At 45.7% G+C, this 21,416-nt stretch overlaps 1 protein-coding gene across 1 annotated transcript in view; it reads left to right on the forward strand.

The window, feature by feature from the left end:
- nrg3a (neuregulin 3a) overlaps positions 1-21,416 on the forward strand; it is a gene marked incomplete at both ends in the record, with an annotated part of 292,168 nt that overhangs the window by 201,590 nt on the left and 69,162 nt on the right. The window contains one exon of the mRNA XM_084461369.1: positions 17,565-17,638. Within this exon, the coding sequence (XP_084317495.1) occupies positions 17,565-17,638 (74 nt within the window). The remainder of the gene's footprint in view (positions 1-17,564; positions 17,639-21,416) is intronic.

Genomic DNA, 21,416 nt, shown 5'->3' on the forward strand with positions numbered 1-21,416 from the left:
ACTACAGGGGATGAATACACACATGGACTGTGTGTGTGTGTGTGTGTGTGTGTGTGTGTGTGTGTGTGTGTGTGTGTGTGTGTGTGCTGATAGGATGTGATGGCACAGTGACCAAAGCCCCCGTCTGCCCATTAAGTTGAGCAGGGCCTAGAAATCCACTTATGTGTCTGTAATAGTCTCTGAGCTGCTCAGATAACACTGTCTCCCTCCAACACCCCCTCAGCTCGGAGCAGGCTGGGCCTTCTCTCATCCACTTTCCCCCGAACACACACACACACACTCACACACACACACACACACACACACACACACACACACACACACACACACACACTCACACACACACTCTTACATCCATGTGGTGCATTCATTATGACTGAGCGGCTTCTTGCCCTACATACAGAGCAAATTCTCACTGGTGACTTTGCACTACTGGACTATGCTTCTGTGTGATTGCAATGGCTTTAGAGAGGGCCAACAATAAATATATATATGTATGGGAGGATTACGCAAAAACTGTTGGACTGATTTTCACTAAACTTGGTGGAAGGGTGTAGCATGGTCCAACCTAGAAACCAGTCAACTTTGGAGCAGATCCAAATCATGGGTCGGGTTCACGGTACACAGACATCCATTGATCTCCAGTCATTTTTTGGACTGGGATTACACAAAATGAAAAGAAAACGTAGAACGAAGCCAGCTCTCTGTGTGGCGGTGCTAGAGACATGGGGTTTGGACTGGGGCGTGCGGGGGGAGAGCCCGGAGTGCACCACATTGCCCCCCTGCTGGCTGTGACCTGAGGGGGGTGCCACAGAGCTGACCAAATAAAGCCCCCCATTCACCTCATTTTTACCTCCGCCCCAGCGACAGTGCAGTGGTGGCGTGTTTGTTTGTGTGTTTGTTTGTCTGTTAGCAGGATTACGCAAAAACTACCAGATCCATTTTTATGAAAGTTGGTGGAAGGGTGTAGCATGGTCCAATTTAGAACCCATTCAATTGTGGCGCACACAGACCCACAAAATGCATTCAGGGGCGGAGGTCTGTGCTTTCTAAGCACCATTTCTAGTTACTGTTTGATTCATCACAACACTATAATCATATATATAATCAGATTAATATATATACTACCCTGTTTGGATGAAGGTTAATTATGTACCCCTTGTGATTGTCTTGGCCAAGTGGAGGCCCTAGAAGTGGAGGCCCTAGAAGTCTAAGTGGAGGCTATAGGTTCTGGGAGAGGGAGACTGGCCTCTTCCTGTAGAATTAACATCATAGCATTTGAAACAATTGATTTATTTGTAGATGGAGAGCACTAGGAGCAGTTTTGTCCCATCCCAAGGTAAATCAATTACATATGGTCCACACTCACTCTGTGTTATGACCTCCAAAGCTCTCTGAGCATATAGACAGGGTGGTTTCATCATCTAGTGGCTCCATCTGATAGGAGAACAAATGTCAATAGTCTATTTAATCCATGATGAGCAGCCACAAATGACATGCCAGTGTAGGCTCTGTAAGGGATAATGTATGTCCAGCCGGTCATTATCGAAAAATAATAGCCTGACTGTGTTTCGTAACTCACTGAAGGGCTTTTATTTTTCGATAATCACCGACTGGCCATACGTTATCCCAGTTATTACACGGCTACTAACCAACGACATTAATACACAGAGACAAAATATTGATTAAAATATATTTAATTTTGTTCATTATAAATTATTGTTCACAAATAAATTATCTAATGCGTGTGTGTGTTGTGTGTCCTGTATCGCCACTCACTCACACACATGTTCCCATGTTCAGTAATAACCATGGGTTAATAAACAACCTCTGAGGTCCAGCAGTTATTAAAAATGATCATCGCCACTCAATCATTGACTGTTATTATCCAGAGGTTTCTGGAACTTCACCTTCCAAAAACCCAAATATCTGATCTAACCTTCCTCTGCGTCTACGTGTCCACTCTCACGTTCTCTGCAGGCTCACACGCCTCCTCTAGTCTTGGGTCAAGGCGTGGATACGGGTCTTGGATAAGATCTGGTCATTTATTATTCAATTAAGACCAAGCTGAGGTCGTGTTGGATCATTAGACAGAAGGTTGTTTCAAAGGCCCACGCACATACACATAATACAGGACACACACACACACACACACACACACACATACAAACACATACACACACAATCAGTTTCCTCTAATTTTACACCTGCATATTAGCTTCCTCCTTTGTTAAAAGAAACATACTGTAGTTTCCATGGAAACAATTGCTAAATCGAGTAGCTACTAACGAGCACCGGAGAAAAACGCCACTTGAGACCGTCGGAGGAGATCGAGGCGCGAGAATCCCCATCACGTTTCTTCATCTCACTTTTACGCCTTAACGGTCCCGTGACTTTTAACAGATCGGTGTGACAAGCAACTGAAACTGTCAAACTGTCGTTTAAACTTTGCGGCGGCGTGATCCGCTCATTGTACCCAGACGCTGCTGGGCTGATTGTCGTCACAATCTCCCTCATTTACGGCCGCCGAAGTCTTTTAATTCACCATCGAAGGAACTATAAAGCTGTTGAGGCTTTTAACTTGAGGTCAACTTGAGGCGACAACATTTCATGGAGGACAATTAACAAGCAGCGGCGGTGATGAGAGATGCTACATCGTGAAGGCGCTCACATTTACCTTAATGACTGCACAGCTCCCTGAGGAGAAGGAAGCGAGCGCTGAGCATGGCTCCCTGCACTGGGACTTTTAAAACCAAACCCAGGGGCCGTCGGGAGCACCGGGAGTTTTTCCGGGTGAACTGGCGTGTTAACTGGCCTGGTCTGCAGGCCCCCGAAAAATACAAAATATCTGTCAGCACCCCCCCCCTTTTTAAATCCATGATTTATAATCGGAAAGAGGGAAGACCGCTCATTTCAAGTTTACAAAACGAAACTGAAAGTGTTCCATCTCACCGCGTCGCAAGATCACTCAGATCGGCTTAAAACGTGGACTGACTGGGGCTACATTTCCTGACCTGAGTTCTTTCCCCAGTCCAGCCCTGACCAAACCTCTCCTCACTGTAGCTGGTCCACGGGTAGACCGACAGTACTGGCATCCTCCCAAACCCGGACCCATAATATTATTATTCCCCTCCATCCGTGTCAGGGGAATATGTTTACATCGCATAATCAAGGGGGGCGGGGGGCTCTGTGTCCTAAATTAGCCATGACGCACTTTCAAGAGGCCATAAAAAGCTGCGAACGAGTTATGAACAAGACAGAACATCGCTCGTTATGGACCGAGGAAAATACCACCGAGCGGAAGGAAAGATGCAAATTATATTGATCGTGTTTCATATTTTACATGTACAGTAAGCATCAACACATAAATAACATGTAAAGCGTTGAGAGAAAACATGCTTATGGTAGTGATTATACTGATTATTATACGCTATCGTGAATGGAGGGGGTCGGTGTTTGGGTGGATGGATACCGTAGCTCCACCTCACAAACAAGCTGAGGATGGCGACGGATTCTTTTGATGAAGCTGTAATTAGCCAGATCATCAACAACAGAGAAATACTATTCTGCACTGAATCCTTACCACCCTCTAACTACTTCCTGTTTCCTTAGTTATATCAAACACAGCAACCAATCAGAAATAAGCAAAACAAGAAACTTAACAGAATATCACAGAGAATATCCATGTCAATTTACTGTACCATAAAACATGGCATCTCAATAAAAGCAACTAGTACTGATCATTTTCAAATAAAGCACTATAGCTAAGCTATAGCTAAGTTTACACTATATACAATGTTGTTATATAGACCCAAATATCTACGGACGCATGTCACTGAGAACAAGTGTTGACTGGTGCTGTTGATCTCTGTGGTTTCATATGCCACGCCCCTGTGATCTCGGTGGTGTTTCATATGCCACGCCTCTGTGATCTCTGTGGTGTCATATGCCACGCCCCTGTGATCGCTGGTGTTTCATATGCCACGCCCCTGTGATCTCTGGTGTTTCATATGCCACGCCCCTGTGATCTCTGTGGTGATTCATATGCCACGCCCCTGTGATCTCTGAGGTGTTTCATAGGCCACGCCTCTGTGATCTCTGTGGTGATTCATATGCCACGCCCCTGTGATCTCTGGTGTTTCATATGCCACGCCTCTGTGATCTCTGGTGTTTCATATGCCACGCCTCTGTGATCTCTGGTGTTTCATATGCCACGCCCCTGTGATCTCTCTGGTGTTTCATATGCCACGCCCCTGTGATCTCTGTGGTGTTTCATATGCCACGCCTCTGGCATTACATCATCTCGTATGGAGTCAAAATGAGGCCAGAAAGCATTGTAAACGTAAGTGAAGTATTGTAAACGTAAGTGAGGTATTGTAAACAAAAAATATATAAATAATCACTTAATTATTAAAAAATAAAATAAAAATTGCATTTACGATACTTTTTTGCGTTTACAAAACCTTTTCTGCGTTTACAACACTTTTCTGCCTTTACAATACTTTTTCTGCGTTTACAAAACTTTCTTGCGCTGCAAAACATTCTGGCCTCTCTTTGACGTGGGGGCGGGGTTAGATGAGTGGCGTGTCCAGAGAGGAAGAGGCGGGGTTTCGGGATGCCCAACGTTTTTTGGACTTCTTCTATGGTTTTGATTTATATATGGCGGTGGGCATCCCGAAACTCCGCCTCTTCCTCTCTGGACACGCCACTCATCTAACCCCGCCCCCACGTCAAAGAGAGGCCAGAATGTTTTGCAGCGCAAGAAATGTTTTGTAAACGCAGAAAAAGTATTGTAAAGGCAGAAAAGTTTTGTAAATGCAGAAAAGGTTTTGTAAACGCAAAAAAGTATTGTAAATGCAATTTTTATTTTATTTTTTAATAATTAAGTAATAATTTATATATTTTTTGTTTACAATACTTCACTTACGTTTACAATACTTCACTTACGTTTACAATACTTCACTTACGTTTACAATACTTCACTTACGTTTACAATGCTTTCTGGCCTCATTTTGACTCCATAAGCTCCAATCCTTCAATTGATTCTTCACGGACAGATTGAATGAACATCCCTCCACAGTGCCTGGGCCAGGGTGTACGTGTGTGTGTGTGTTGTGTGTGTATGTGTGTGTGTCTGTCTGTGTGTGTCTGTCTGTGTGTGTCTGTGTGTGTGTGCTGTCTGTGTGTGTGTGTGTGTGTGTGTGTCTGTCTGTGTGTGTGTGTGTGTGTGTGTGTGTGTGTGTGTGTGTGTGTGTGTGTGTGTGTCTGTCTGTGTGTGTGTGTGTGTGTGTCTGTGTCTGTCTGTCTGTCTGTGTGTGTCTGTGTGTGTCTGTGTGTGTGTGTGCTGTCTGTGTGTGTGTGTGTGTGTGTGTGTGTGTGTCTGTCTGTCTGTGTGTGTGTGTGTGTGCTGTGTGTGTGTGTGTGTGTGTGTGTGTGTGTGTGTGTTCTGTGCTGTCCACGCCAACGTGCCCTGAATCGTATGTGACGACTGATACGACCTCTGCAGCTGCATGTCTCCCTTGGCATTTCCTCCAACTCCATACTGTCAGATGTGTATGTTTAACACGTGTATAGTGTAAAGCGTATCCCATGAAGCAACATATAGCTCCACCCACTACCAGCGATGCATGCCGAATGACAAACATGGAGGCTAAAACTCGCCCAATGTCTTTAGCAGAAGGTCTTCTCTCCTCTGCGCCCCGCCTGCATTCCCAGCAGCCTGGAGTGAGCTGTCCACCGTCTAGTTATCCTCACCCCACCCCTCTCTCTCTCTCTCTCTCTCTCTGTCTCTGTCTCTCTCTCTCTCTGTCTCTCCCTCTCTCTCTCTCTCTCTCTCTCTCTGTATCTCCCTCTCTCTCTGTCTCTCTCTCTCTTTCTCTCTCTCTCTGTATATCTCTCTCCCTCCCTCTCTCTGGCATTCTGGCACCGGCGGGCCCAGAGCAGCTGGGAAGCCCTCCTTCTGTCCTCTCTCTCTCTCTCTCTTCCTCTGTCTCTCTCTCTCTCCCTCTCTCTCTCTCTCTCTCTCTCTTCTTCTTCTATCCTCTCTTCGTCATGGTGCCAGCGTTTGAGCCTGCGGCGGCATCGCAAAACGAACTGCCCTAGTTATCGCCGCAGTGACGCCGTAGAGTTGAGTCATCTCACCTGTTTGATTAATACTGTAGTCCTGCTGCCGCCCACTTCTCTCACACGTTAACAGATCAGGCATTAAAGACGCACTGAAACGGACGTTTGAGATCATCTAACTTCCGTAGTTTGACGTATTTCCGACGCAAACAAGCTATGAGGGTGGGACATAATGTTTAGAGGAATTTGATTGGAACATTGACAAGTGGACGGGTTTTAAGAACTTTAGACAGATTCGCTAGAAGGATAGCGTTGATTGACGGGTGGATGTCGTGAGATTATTGGCCTAAAATCTAAGGTACCTGTTGTCGTCATTGCACGTGACCTACTGTTTTCCAGGAAGTAAGAAATTATATACTTTGATATAAGATTACAACAAAAGTAGATTGTGTAATTTATTTGGCATACATCGTTGAATAGGTGAACACTGTGAACACTATGACCAATTATGTGAACCAAAATGGGACAGAATGCTTTTTTCATTTCAGTGCGACTTGAAGTGGACAGGGTTCAACTAAGCCTGCACGACAGTATCTTTCCCTCCCTAACTTTTAAAACGATGAGTTTGCAGAGATCATTTCCCAGCTAGTATCTTAGATTCTTAGGGGCAATTAATTAAAGTAAGCCCGAGCTCCTTCTGATGTATTGATTATTATCTTCTCTTCTTCCTTAGTCTGTGTAATCAAGTAAGCCTATTACTGATTGATTTGGCCATTATTGATCAGTTGTCGTGATCGGCAACTAGAAAGCATTATAGGAAGTCCCCGATCTCATATTTTTTACTGAATATCGTCCGTTCCGATTGCTGGCTGATCAATCTGGACACTCCTACTCTACGTGTTTCCAACAATAACTGAACTCAAAAGTTTGAGATTGCACTTTAATGACCTTACTGAGTTTATAAAAACAGTCCAACAATAAGCTGCGTATATCGTTGGCCAAGCAAGCTCTGGCAGTATATAATGAAATGAAGACTGCATACCATGAGTCATCACATTATGAACATTTTCTTTTCTTACACTGCAACGGAAAATGAGTTGATACTAAAGTAATTGCATGTCTATTGTCTCTGGCTCTGAAGCCATTGTCGGTCCTAAAGTGGGCTTATGTGTAAAGTGTGGATTTGAGACGTTCGCTGTTCAAAACCGGTCATGTGAAACGTCCCCCTCCAATAAACCCTCAACATGCATCTCTTAGAAGAAGAATGTGTCATTTTGGCTCGACATAAAACGGGAAAAAGGAAGTATCTGCCTCAACCTCAACATCAAAGTTCTGTACAATTTCCATACTTGTACTTTTATGATTAGGGTTATTATCAAGTGTGGTGGCTTGTTTCTCTCTCTCTCTCTCTCTCTCTTTCTTGATTGGAGCTCATTAACTCAGTGATGTCTCCACATCATGATGGCAGGATGTGTCCGTGCCTTGCTTTCACCACCATCCTGCCTTTGTCATCAGAAAGTGGGCCGGCTGTTACATATCATGGAACATCAAAGCTGTCGCCTTGTGCCTGCGCAAGTGTTTGCTTTGATGGGTGAGACGAGGAGGGAAGAGAAAGCAGGTGACTCTTAAAGATTAAGGGGGATATATGGTGTTGTGCTGCCCATCTATCAAGCCTTGGCCGATCACCATGCTTTGTTGGGAGGTTGACACCGACCTTTAGAATATGGCTCTGCTTCTGAGGGGACAGGATGTTAAACATGTTCTCTGCTTCTGAGGGGACAGGATGTTCAACATGTTCTCTACTTCTGAGAGGACAGGATGTTCAACATGTTCTCTACTTCTGAGGGGACAGGATGTTCAACATGTTCTCTACTTCTGAGGGGACAGGATGTTAAACATGTTCTCTACTTCTGAGGGGACAGGATGTTCAACATGTTCTCTACTTCTGAGGGGACAGGATGTTCAACATGTTCTCTACTTCTGAGGGGACAGGATGTTCAACATGTTCTCTACTTCTGAGGGGACAGGATGTTCAACATGTTCTCTACTTCTGAGGGGACAGGATGTTCAACATGTTCTCTACTTCTGAAGGGGACAGGATGTTCAACATGTTCTCTACTTCTGAGGGGACAGGATGTTCAACATGTTCTCTACTTCTGAGGGGACAGGATGTTAAACATGTTCTCTACTTCTGAGGGGACAGGATGTTCAACATGTTCTCTACTTCTGAGAGGACAGGATGTTAAACATGTTCTCTACTTCTGAGGGGACAGGATGTTAAACATGTTCTCTGCTTCTGAGGGGACAGGATGTTAAACATGTTCTCTACTTCTGAGAGGACAGGATGTTCAACATGTTCTCTGCCAAAAGTATGAGGAGAGCAGCTGTGCAGGAGTCAGCCCTGGATCCTGGTTTTGCTGGAGCAGAGTTGGTCGGAGTGGAGCAAAAGACGCCATTAATACTCTGAATAGATTGGAAACCACCGCAAATGAAATATTGAAATATTGCTGGTACATACAAGTTGTATAGATATGTCTGGTAAAACACATACAGTACATGCATGGGTGAATGATGTAAAGGTCCCATGTCATTCAGTACAATGTTGACTGCCCCCTAATTTTTTTTTATTTCCATAACCACAAGTTTATATATCCATGTGTTGACTGGCAGAAATATAACCACCCAGAAAAAAAAGACATTATTAGGTGGGCTAGCTTGTAGAAGCTAGCCTGACTTGTGATATTCCCAATATTTCTTTCTTTCTTTATTATAGTTCTCCCCAGTTTTTTGCCGCTTAAATACTTCTTCATACTTTGTGCTAGAAACTTCATTCAAACTTTAAAATGTTCATGAAGTTTAGCTATTAATCGGATGTATTCAGAATTTTAAATATATTTTATAGTTTTTTAGTAATTTAACTTTTAATAGTAATTTTTGTGCCATTGAAACTGCTGGTGGAATGTTCAGTAGCTTGATGTTTTTAGAGTGGTGGCAGCAGTTGCTTTGAAAATATTCACACATTTTGTAAACTGCTGGTACTCCTACAGTTTTAACAGCTCATACACATATTATAAATCGAAATGTTCACAATTTCGCTGCTACAGAAGTTAAAACTACCACTAAGTAGCCAATGCACTAAGCAATGCATTATAGTAGGGTTGCTAATGCTAGCTAGATAGCTAGGTAGGTAATGAGTGAAATCCGCGTTTTTATGCATTTATTTTTACCATACGCCATAGGCGTGTAGTATAACCATAGCTTTGAGCGTTTTGGTGGCTTTACCTCAGCGTGCTAAACTGTGTCAACAACTCGCAGTTGCAGTCGATTTCACCAGACGGATTGTAGCTGTCTGCTGTAACGGGCCAATCACGCGTCGCATTAAATTGAAGAACGCTTGCAGTGATTGGACCATATTACAACGTCTTTTTTACCTAGATCTCAATACAAAAAGGATAGAATGAAGCACTGGTTTGACTGAAGACGTTTCGATGCTACTTATTATCAGTTTGTTTCGATCCACGACTACAAGGTATCAAGTAGCGATACCCAGCCCTAATGCTGCACATCTCCACAAGACTCCAAGCGCTCAGGCGTAGAGACCGTTATAGTTCAGTCTGATGGCTGCGGGCACCAAGGAACACCTGAACCCAGAGATAAGAGCTCAATTAATCCACTCAGATACCAGGGCCATATCTGTAACAGGCTTGATAAACTGATATTTCACAAATCACATAATGAAAAAAAAACACAGGGGAAATCAAATTAATGAAAGGAGGGAAATATGCAAAGAGATAAGAAGCCTCTGTGATAAGGTGTGCTAATGTGCAGGAGTGAATGAGAGAAAGAGGGGTGAAGAGCAGATAAGAGGCCTCAGCGATAAGGTGTGTTGATACGCAGAAGTGAACGAGAGAAAGACGGTTGAGGAAGAGATAAGGGGTTGAATTTAAAATCCGTTATCTCTCCTTTAATGGTATGTTAACCCCACAAGGAGATCAGTGTGTATCCGTTCTCCTATAACCACTGCTTTCACAGTGATAGTCTCCAGCAGACTTACTCTTCAGACACCTTCTGATCTAGAAAGTATGTTTTTGACAGCTCTCCGCTCTCGCTATCAACCCTGTGAGCAGCAGCGTTACCGCCGCGGGCTAAGGATATCCTCCTTCCAGCGCGAGCTCCCATTGGCTGTCAGATGAGCGAAGGGAGGAGCCGAGCAGAAGGGGATGGAGGATGGAGGTCACCTCAGGGTGAACTTCAGCAAAAGTGGTTTTATTTCACGGCCGACGGCCGGCAGAGGTGAAAGGTCGAGGCGGTTTCCTCCCAGCTGAAAGGCGGAGGGGCGGAGGTGAGCCATGGTAGAGGATGAGAGCCAGGAAAGGGCTCACCTTCACAGCACTGCCAAGTAAACAACTTCCACTTGGAATGTTTCTTGGCGTACTCCACGTCTACTGAGGCCGGCGGTGTAGCACAACACTCAGCCGGGCCAAGAGGCGGTAAACGGCCGGGCGTTTAGAAACCGAGAGATCCGACACACGGTGTGTTCCTGCCGCTGGCGTTGGTGGTTTGATGTTAACACCCCGCCGAGGGGCGGATGGTACCAGAAGCGTCATGCCTATAGAAGTTGAGGGGGCACATGTCATGTCATGTAAGTGAGAAGTAACATGCGGGCAAACAGGTTTGTGAAGGCTCTCTGTCTCTCTCTGTCTCTCTCTCTCTCTCTCTCTCTCTCTCTGTCTCTCTCTCTCTCTCTCTCTCTCTCTCTCTCTGTCTCTCTCTCTCTCTCTCTCTCTCTGTCTCTCTCTCTCTCTCTCTGTCTCTCTCTCTCTCTCTCTCTCTCTCTCTCTGTCTCTCTCTCTCTCTCTCTCTCTCTCTCTCTCTGTCTCTCTCTCCCTCTCTCTCTCTCTGTCTCTCTCTCCCTCTCTCTCTCACTCTCTCTCTGTCTCTCTTTCTCTCTCTCTCCCTCCCTCTCTCTTTCTCTCTCTCACTCTCTCTCTCTCTCTCTCTCTCTCTCTCACTCTCTCTCCGTCTCAGTCTCTCTCTCTCCCTCTCTCTCTCTGTCTCTCTCTCTCTCTTTCTCTCTCACTCTCTCTCTCTCTCTCTCTCTCTCTCCCCCTCTCTCTCTGTCTCTCTCTCCCTCTCTATCTCTCCCTCCCTCTCTCTTTCTCTCTCTCTTCCATCTCTCTCTCTCTCCCTCCCTCTCCATTTTTCTCTCTCTATATATATATATCTCTCTCTCTTCCATCTCTTTCTCTCTCTATCTCCCTCTCTCTCTCTCTCCCTCCCTCTCTCTTTCTCTCTCTCTCAATCTCTCTCTCTCTCTTCCATCTCTCTTTCTCTCTATCTCTCTCTCTCTCTCTCTCTCTCTCTGTCTGTCTGCAATGTCTCTTTGCAGAAAACTCAACCCTGGGTGCATATTACATAACCATGTCAGCGGAGTGTCAAGGGAGTCAGAATGGAAATGGAGATGTCTGGAACAATTGTCTGCTTGGAATACACTCTGTCTGGAGACACGGCGGAGGATTATGGCATATGTTTTTATTCAACGCACGCACAAGCTCGCCGCGAAAGAATACAATATTCTATGAGAGCGCGGCACCGCGTTACACTTCCAGCACGGTGGGCCTGCAGGTCATAGCTCATCTAACTACATCTACCTAGTCAGATAGTACCCTCCACACACACACACACACACACACACACACACACACACACACACACACAGCACACACACACACACACACACACACACACACACACACACACACACACAGACACACACACACAGCACACGCACACACACACACACACACACACAGACACACACACACACACACACACACAACTCACACACAGACACACACACACACACATACACACAGCACAATTCACACACAGACACGCACACACACCTCCCGCCTGCCTCATCTCTTGTCTGCCTCACAGCTGCCATTTTGTGCCTGCGCCCGAGACGACACCCCAGATGCATTTCTAACACGTTGTCTGGGAAACGTGATCCAGGACCCTCCACGGATACGCACCCGGCAACGGAAAAGACTGAAAATTCCATTCCTGTTTCATAAAAAAAAAAAGCTGAAAAAAAAGCAGCCCGTGTGTGGAGTGGATGCGTTTACGTCGTTAGCTAAGTAATGGAGCCCTCGTCTAGGGCGTCCTTTGAAGTTAGTTGGTAAATTCTATTAGCATGGCTGGAGGTACGCTTAGCTGGAATGCCTCGTTGTCTGAGTCGGCTGTCTGAGTGGATTACATTAGGATTTAATACATCAAAAGAGATTTAATACCCAACTGACGCGAAATGTTTTTTTTCCAACATAACCCGTTTATTAACCCTTAATTGTAATACCACATACATTATATTAGACACGATTGTGATTAAACACTTTGATATTCCATTCATAATTTGCGATAGTGTTGCATAACAGTGGTTTGTCCATGACTTCAGCGTCAGACTGAGCTAGCGAGCAGCTAAGTACGTTGTATGAGTTGGTGCTCAGGTTGTGGGTTGAGAGCAGGAGAGTTAGCAGGGTACTGTAGCTTTAAGAGTTTGAAAAATGCATGCATGTGCAGGGTTGTAGCTATACAGCCACTCTGGTAGAGGGTCCTTATCTCAGCCTGCACTGTTATCAACACTACATTGATACACACACACACACACACACGCACACACACACACACACACACACACACACACACACCTGCATTCACGCAAACCCAAAACACACCACAAATTTGCAAGTAGCTCTTACAGTAGCTCTATGGTGGTCCTACTTCAGCTCTGTCTGTTTCAAGTCCTCTAACCCTGTAGCATGGAAGACCAGCCCCCCATCTCGGACCACCCTCTCTCTGGGAGGGGAGGGAGTCAAACCCCCTCCAGAGTGGTTCAGGGAAGCTTAACCATGGAGCAGAAGACATCTAGACTATAGTGCCCATAGCGGATATCTGTCTGCCGGTTTATCCCCAAATTACATTTCATGCTGAGAAAATAGGCTAGAAAATAGGTTGGAAGGAGCAGAAATGTTACATTATTGAAGGCGGTCGTCACCGTTCCAGAAATTGATAGCAGTGTCTCTTCTTGTTATACTCTGTACATTACGAGAGAGGAGTAACAGGTCCGGCAGTGAAATTGTTTTTTATCCAGAAACTCTCTTTGCGTGTTTGGCACCATCCATCCATCCATCCATCCATCCATCCATCCATCCATCCATCCATCGTCATCAGCTTATCCGGGGTCGGGTCGCGGAGGCAGCAGTTCCAGCAGGGGGCCCCAGACATCCCTTTCCCTAGCAGCATCAACCAGCTCTGCCTGGGGAATCTTAAGCCGCTCACAGGCCAGTGTGGAGATGTAGTCCCGCCACCTAGTCCTGGGTCTACCCCGCGGCCTCCTCCCAGCCGGACACGCCTGGAACACCTCCCTAGGGAGGCGCCCAGGAGCCATCCTCACTAGATGCCCCAACCACCTCAACTGGCTCCTTTCAATGCAAAGGAGCAGCGGCTCTACTCTGAGTCTCTCCCGGATGACTGAACTTCTCACCCGATCTCTCAGGGAGACCCCAACCACCCTCCGGAGAAAACTCAATTCAGCCGCTTGTATCCGTGATCTCGTCCTTTCGGTCATGACCCATCCTTCATGACCATAGGTGAGGGTGGGGACGAAGATAGACCGGTAGATCGAGAGCTTTGCCTTTTGGCTCAGCTCTCTTTTCGTCACAACAGTGCGGTAAAGCGACTGCAGAACCGCACCAGCTGCTCCGATTCTCCGGCCAAACTCCCTCTCCATGGTTCCCTCACTCGTGAACAAGACCCCCAGATACTTGAACTCCTTCACTTGGGGTAAGGACTCATTTCCTACTCGGAGCGGACAGACCACCGGTTTCCTGCTGAGAACCATGGCCTCAGATTTAGAAGTGCTGATTCTGATGTTTGGCACCCTACATATTTCTTTTATTTATTGCTAAATGAAATGATAAATGGTTCCTGTTATAGATATGAAAACTCAGAGCAGATAGGAAAACAGAAAAAGACGTATTGGTCACAGAGGAGAATGTTTAATCTTAAGTTAAGGCACATGGTGGTAAATTTCAGTCCTCTCTCTCTCAGGCACACACACACAAACACACACACACACACGCACACACACACACACACACACACACACACACACACACGCACAAAGGCAAACCCAACGCAGGAGTATAGTTCAAAGTGTAGTTCTACTGAATTAATGGTGATTTTTGTCCTCATTTTGTTGTAAGCAGGGCTCCGTTTAGAAAAATACAAAAGGTCAGTGTCATACTGTACATGTTAACATAAATGGCTTACATTGTGTGTGAGTGGCAGTTGTGAAAACATATCTATGCTCAGTGTCATACATGTTAACATAAATGGCCTACAGTGTACATTATGTGTGGGTGGCAGTTGTGAAAACACATCTATGCCATGTACAATTCATGACCTGGCAGAGAAAATATTCATAACCTTCCTGTCTTGCTTAACGTCGCTCACTCACTCTAAAGGGAATAACTTCTTTCAAGTCTGTGTTTGAAGCACCTCTCTAACCTCAGGGACTAGATCACCTCAGCCGATTGGCTGTAGGGGCGTGTCGGGAGCCCACTATTTGTATTTGTATTTGACAGCTAATTATTCGTATTCGTATTCGGATGGAACCGGAAGTGGGTGGGGCTTAAACTAGACGTTTGTTCAAAACGGTTTAAACCCGACGAGTTTGGGTTATGATATAAGGTTGGTCTTTTGTGATTAATTACCAGTTGTTATGGCTCTGCGTTTTGCTTTGCCTAGATTTAATCAGCACTCGAGCGTGAACTTTGCTTCCTGGAGCGATGGGCTAATAGACCTAGTAGCCTATAGGCTAGTAGCCTAAACACTGATTAGTGAGGTAGGGGAGTAGGCTATTGAGTGCTGTGCCCTAAGGGGGTGTATTTTATCGCCCTGTCATTCCTCTTCATGGTGCTTGACCATTGTTGTCATATAATGTCTCTGTAGTTTATTTAGTGTGTCCCTAAAAGCTTGGTTGTTTCGGCCTAAATATTGCCCTCTTATTTGCTCGCTCTCAAACTATTGGCCTTTGTTGATGTGTTAAAAAAAAAACATCAGTAGCCTAGGCTACTGTAATTTTCCTGCATGTTTTTACATAAAAATGCCAATGTTCAGCTATGAAACCTCCCATCAGGGCATGCTTTGAAAGTGCACCCCCCAAAAAAATTGTGCGCGCTTCGTTGGTCCTGGCTTACCTGGTTCTAGGACCAACCAGACACTTCTGTTCTCTTCCTGGAGCGGACAACCCAGCTTTCCCTTATTTCAGGGTTAGCAAAATCTGCATTTTCACTCAACCTGCTTTCTGGAATACTCCCCAGTATCACATGAAACAGGAACGTCTTTCTCCCATCTGAACCTCTGCTCTGCAGCATGACTGTTTGGTGAGTCTGTTCTCACCCTGCACATTGTGTGTGTGTGTGTGTGTGTGTGTGTGTGTGTGTGTGTGTGTGTGTGTGTGTGTGTGTGTGTGTGTGTGTGTGTATGTGTGTGTGTGTGTGTGTGTGTGTGTGTGTGTGTTTGTGTGTGTGTAGCAACAGCTTGACACCTCGTGTTTATCTCTGGTCCATAGTGCTTCGTGCAGACCTCTTCCATCTCATTCCGTCACCCCCTCCCCTCCCTCCACACACACACACACGCACACGCACACACACACGCACACACACACACGCACGCACGCACGCACACACACGCTGTTCGTGCTAATTAATGACTTTGCAGCTAATTAAGAACCCAGCAGCTCTCAATACTGCCTTATTCTGGGGAATATGAGCATCTTCATTTGCTTTTGGACAACAGAGTAATCATGAATGTTCTGGAACACGTCTTCCCCTCGGGAACGGGAGGATTGAAGATGGGTCAAGTGGGAGCCAACATGCCTTCATTACTAGGCTTGGCATGTGTGTGCGTGTGTGTGTGTGTGTGTGTGTGTATGTGTGTGTGTGTGTGTGTGTGTGTGTGTGTGTGTTCGTGCATACTTGCTTGTACAGTACCGTGTGTGTGTGTGTGTGTGTGTCCGTGCATACTTGCTTGTACAGTACCGTGTGTGTGCGTGTGTGTGTGTGTGTGTCCGTGCATACTTGCTTGTACAGTACCGTGTGTGTGTGCGTGTGTATGTGTGTGTGCGTGTCTCCGTGCGTGCTTGCTTGTACAGTACCGTGTGTGTGTGTTCGTGTGTGTGTGCGCGTGTGTGCCTTAGGTTAAACACCAACTCCAGCGCCTCCTCCTTCCCCAACTCTGTCTTAGTTCCAGTGTTTGGTTTTAATCACATCCCGGCCCTCCCTCGCCCCCCAACACTCCCCCGTAATGACAGCGCCGTTCTCTCTAACCACGCCGCCGCCACCAAACACACGCTGCTAATTATCCACCTCTCCGGCAATTTGCGCTCCGATGCCGTCCGCTCTTGGAGTTTCATCATTGCCGGGGTCGCCGTGGAAAAAAACACTAGTAATTAACTCCATTCCTTATCATGAAAAATACATGTTTGTTAAAAGTGACCTGTTAGCAAGCGTGAAGAAGCCAGCAGGAAGTTGGATTAGAATGGATGAATCGGATTAGGGTTTATATCAGGATACGGTCCCAGCGCCGTGTGTGTGTTTGTGTGTGTGTGTGTGTGTGTGTGTGTTTGTGTGTGTGTGTGTGTGCGCGTGTGCTGTAGGTGTGTGTTCAGTGAAATAAGACATATCTTAGAGCAGAGCACAAACACAATCCTTTGCTAGGGCCACAGCTCTGAGAGAACAACACACAACGCACAACACACAACGAACTACACACTGGACACACACAGCACTGAGAGAACAACACACAACACACAACGAACTACACACTGGACACACACAGCACTGAGAGAACAACACACAACACACAACGAACTACACACTGGACACACACAACTCTGAGAGAACAACACACAACACACAACGAACTACACACTGGACACACACAACTCTGAGAGAACAACACACAACACACAACGAACTACACACTGGACACACACAACTCTGAGAGAACACCACACAACGCACTACACAGTGAACACACACAGCACTCTCACATATGTCTGTGGTGCTGTGCCACAGTTGCCCAGCAACATCACACCACACTTAGCCTACAGTATGTGTGCACATGCATGAGAAATGCAGATTTATCAGCGTTTCACGTCTTTCAGTCATTCAGCCAGTTAAACACTCACATTTTGGAATTACGGGTGGATGTTGGGGTCAATTTTGGTAATATGATTCATTTGCTTTAATTATTTTTAATGCATTCAAATTTCCAGATTAACTGTGAGCGTTAACACGTTCCTCTCAACGTTATATATTATGGGATACGACCTAATGCCCCCCTTCTGTGCCATGCTGTTATACCATCGTACAAGGTGTCATGGCGCCCGTGTGAGGTCCCTGTGGCTGACAGCTCCGTGTGTGTTTCTCCCACAGGTGTCGAGAAGGTTACCAAGGGATACGCTGTGACCAGTTCCTGCCCAAGACCGATTCCATCCTCTCCGACCCGAGTAAGAGCCCACCCTGAACCTTCTCTGACACACTGAACACACATCAGAAACACTGAACACAGAGCATCAGTAAGAGCCCACCCTGAACCTTCTCTGACACGCTGAACACACATCAGAAACACTGAACACAGAGCATCAGTAAGAGCCCACCCTGAACCTTCTCTGACACACTGAACACACATCAGAAACACTGAACACACATCAGAAACACTGAACACACTACATCAGTAAGAGCCCACCCTGAACCTTCTCTGACACACTGAACACACATCAGAAACACTGAACATCAGAAACACTGAACACAGTACATCAGTAAGAGCCCACCCTGAACCTTCTCTGACACACTGAACACTGCATCAGAAACACTGAACACTTCATCAGAAACACTGAACACAGTACATCAGAAACACTGAACACTTCATCAGAAACACTGAACACTTCATCAGAAACACTGAACACAGTACATCAGAAACACTGAACACTTCATCAGAAACACTGAACACAGCACATCAGAAACACTGAACACTTCATCAGAAACACTGAACACAGCACATCAGAAACACTGAACACTTCATCAGAAACACTGAACACTTCATCAGAAACACTGAACACAGTACATCAGAAACACTGAACACTTCATCAGAAACACTGAACACAGCACATCAGAAACACTGAACACTTCATCAGAAACACTGAACACAGCACATCAGAAACACTGAACACTTCATCAGAAACACTGAACACAGCACATCAGAAACACTGAACACAGTACATCAGGAACAAGCATGATCCTGTACCGTATGAAAGGTTAGGCTGACTCCTCAGTGGATGGAGGTTTTGGGAATAAGCCTTGTCATTCGTTTTATTACTGCCCAATCAGTGACGCCCGATTCATGTGGTCGGCCAATCAGACTATGTGATACAACGACAACCCAGTGCAGCGCGGCAATAACCTAGCAACCGCTCCGCCAAAGATGATTGTGATTGCGATCATAATATTTTATCATTGTTGATCATTTCCTGTACTACTTTGGCAACATAGGTTTTTCATCTGCCATCCCAATAAGCTTATTTAAATTTGAATTTGATTGGTTTAAAGAAATATAGGCGTGTCCTCTCCAGTGTGGTCTGGCTATGCAAGACTAGATCCAAGTAACAGCCCACCCTTCAACTTCTCTGACACATTCATCACAGGACATCAGACATAAGCACCGCGTGGCACAAAACACTCAACACGTACAAAACATGCAGCAAATTACAATGAAGTAGTTGCTTTGACTTTGGACCAAGTGAAAATGCCAACATGCACACTCTCACAATGTTGTGGTGCTGGGAGTAAATCCCCTTAAAAATTGAAAATTAAAGAATGACATACTCCGACACACACTTTCTCTGCTTTTAATCTGCCAACATTTCGGTTAGACCTTCATCAGGACAGATCTTTGTAACAATGAGAATATGAGTTCATTTTAAACACCACCATACAATGTGATTGGATAATTGGATGTGTGTTTCCCATCCCCATTGGTTAGTGAGAGGACATCATGAAACGACATCACTGCAAGGAGAAAAGAGGCAAGATTAGAAAAAAGACATTATGATGTAGACCTAACAGCAACATTATTAGGAAAAACATTCTTCGGAGCAGCCAGAAAGTCTCGGTATCTCCACACTCTGGTCTCTCTCAGCCACGCTGTGCCATTAAGAAACACGCTGACAGCAACGTGTTGCAGTTCTTCCAATCAGTCGGTATCTCCGGAAGGTCATTTCTCACAGCGAACGACAGCTGAGCACGTTGGCGGCGCGGCAGACTTCAGAAAAGGGACATTTATCTGCCTTTGTGATTAGATAAAGAAGTCCCTTCCGCGTCGGAACAGTCATAGCGCAAGGTCCTTGAGGATCCGCCGTCCCCCGTTTCAATAGGAGGCCGCCTCTTTTCACCACGCGTCGCCGACCGCGTGGGCGGGTGTGCGGTCCGCACGCCAAAACAAGAGGGAGGCGAAGGACGAAAGTCCCTCCCTCCTCTCACTGGCTGGCTGGAGGTTTATTTGGGACTCTGTCCCTTCAATGAGTCAATTGAAATGTTGTGTCCTTCCTTCTATTGGTCCTGCAGTAGTGGAGGGCGCTCTGCTTTCTACCTTGTGAATTTCGAGAGACGTTGAGACAATGTAGAACAACACTGAGAGATCAAAAGATGGGTTCTGGTTCTGTAGAACGCTGCTGAGTGTATCTATATTTGTGTGGGTGTGTGTGTGCGTGCGCGTGTGTGTGTGTGTGTGTGTGGGGGGGGGAAACTACTGTAGTTCAATACGGATTGCTGGTCCTTCTCTTTCAGAGTTTTGACGTACCTTAGTGCTCTACGAAGGTCTCTAAGGTATATCTGAGAGAATGAGCTGTTTCCCTTAACGGGCACCTTAACGTACATCGTTAGATGAGCTCGTTAGATAGGTGGAGCTGATCCTGGGCACAGTGCTGAAAATGAATGAATCGATGCCGCAAAGTCAAATAAATGATGTTGTTGTGTAAACAAGTGTTGTCATATCCAATCTACTGTAATGTACTGCACTATATCGCAACTCTCCTTCTGAAAGTTTAATTTTGCCCTAATCAGACTAAAACTATGACATGATGAACGGAGTGCATCGCTAAGGGACAGCTTACGATGGGTTGAGATTGAGCTAAGAAGGTTCTGGAAAACAGCCTGTCAGCTGAAGAGAGAGCTTACCATGTACCTTCTGAAGGTATCCCTTAGCCAGTCAGCTAAAGGGGCACGTAGCACACGTAGCACACGTAGCACACATAGCGCACGTATCCCAGACTCCTCCACTCTCTCACGGTCTCACTCCTCTAATATGACAGTAGCCCCTCCTAACTCATCCGGTACTAAACCCCCCCTCCCTCCCCCGCAGGTTTATTGGCCACATGCGACATCACTCAAGTATAAAGGACAGTGGCCTGTTTCTTCTTCCCCGTTAGCTCCTGGGTCGTGCTCGCACTAAGTAATAGAGAGTAGCAGCACAAGATGTCTGCCTCCACACCAGCCTCGGCCCTACCTTCCTCACCACAGGGTCTCAGCCATGCCAGGTCCGGATCTGGGCCCCTCTCTGACCCTGTTTAGACTGCGTTTTAAAATGCGTTTTGGACGATCAGATCCCAAGTGGACAGCGAGACACATCATCGTTTACACCCGTGTCTATCATGCGTTTCCAAAATGTGTCCAGCTGACCACTTGTGTTTGTATGTAGTAACCATAGTAACTCACTCTCTCCTGCCTGTGTGTGTGCGTGTCGTACAGCTGTTCCGTGTAAACAAATCAATAATCAGTCGGTTTGACTTGGAGCAGATTGAAAAAGGTGTGCATGAAAGCAACCGAAGATGTTTCAAGAACTAATGAACATAGTAGGACTATTCCAATTGTTTTGATTGACAGGACAAGTCATTGACGACTTGAAAAAGAGCGCAGGAGAAGGTGAAAAGGGAGAAAAATTATCCTGCATTGATGACGTGTTTTCGTGTTTAATCTTTGTCGGGGACACATCAGGACACATTAGTGTTTAGACTATAAAGACATGTGGTCAAATGCGTCCCAGACCACCTCAGAAAGTGGTTTGAGGAAAGGTTTTCACAAAAAGTTTTGGTGGCTGTTTCCACTTACAGAACACCTACTGTATTTAGCGCTGTCCACTTTGAATCTGATCTTTCTATCGCATTTTAAAACCAAGTCTAAACACGGTCTGTCCTCGTACAAAACAGAACCTGTCATCATAGCACGAGCCCT

This window comes from Borostomias antarcticus (assembly GCF_949987555.1).
Source record: "Borostomias antarcticus genome assembly, chromosome: 2".
Taxonomy (NCBI): Eukaryota; Metazoa; Chordata; class Actinopteri; order Stomiiformes; family Stomiidae; genus Borostomias; species Borostomias antarcticus.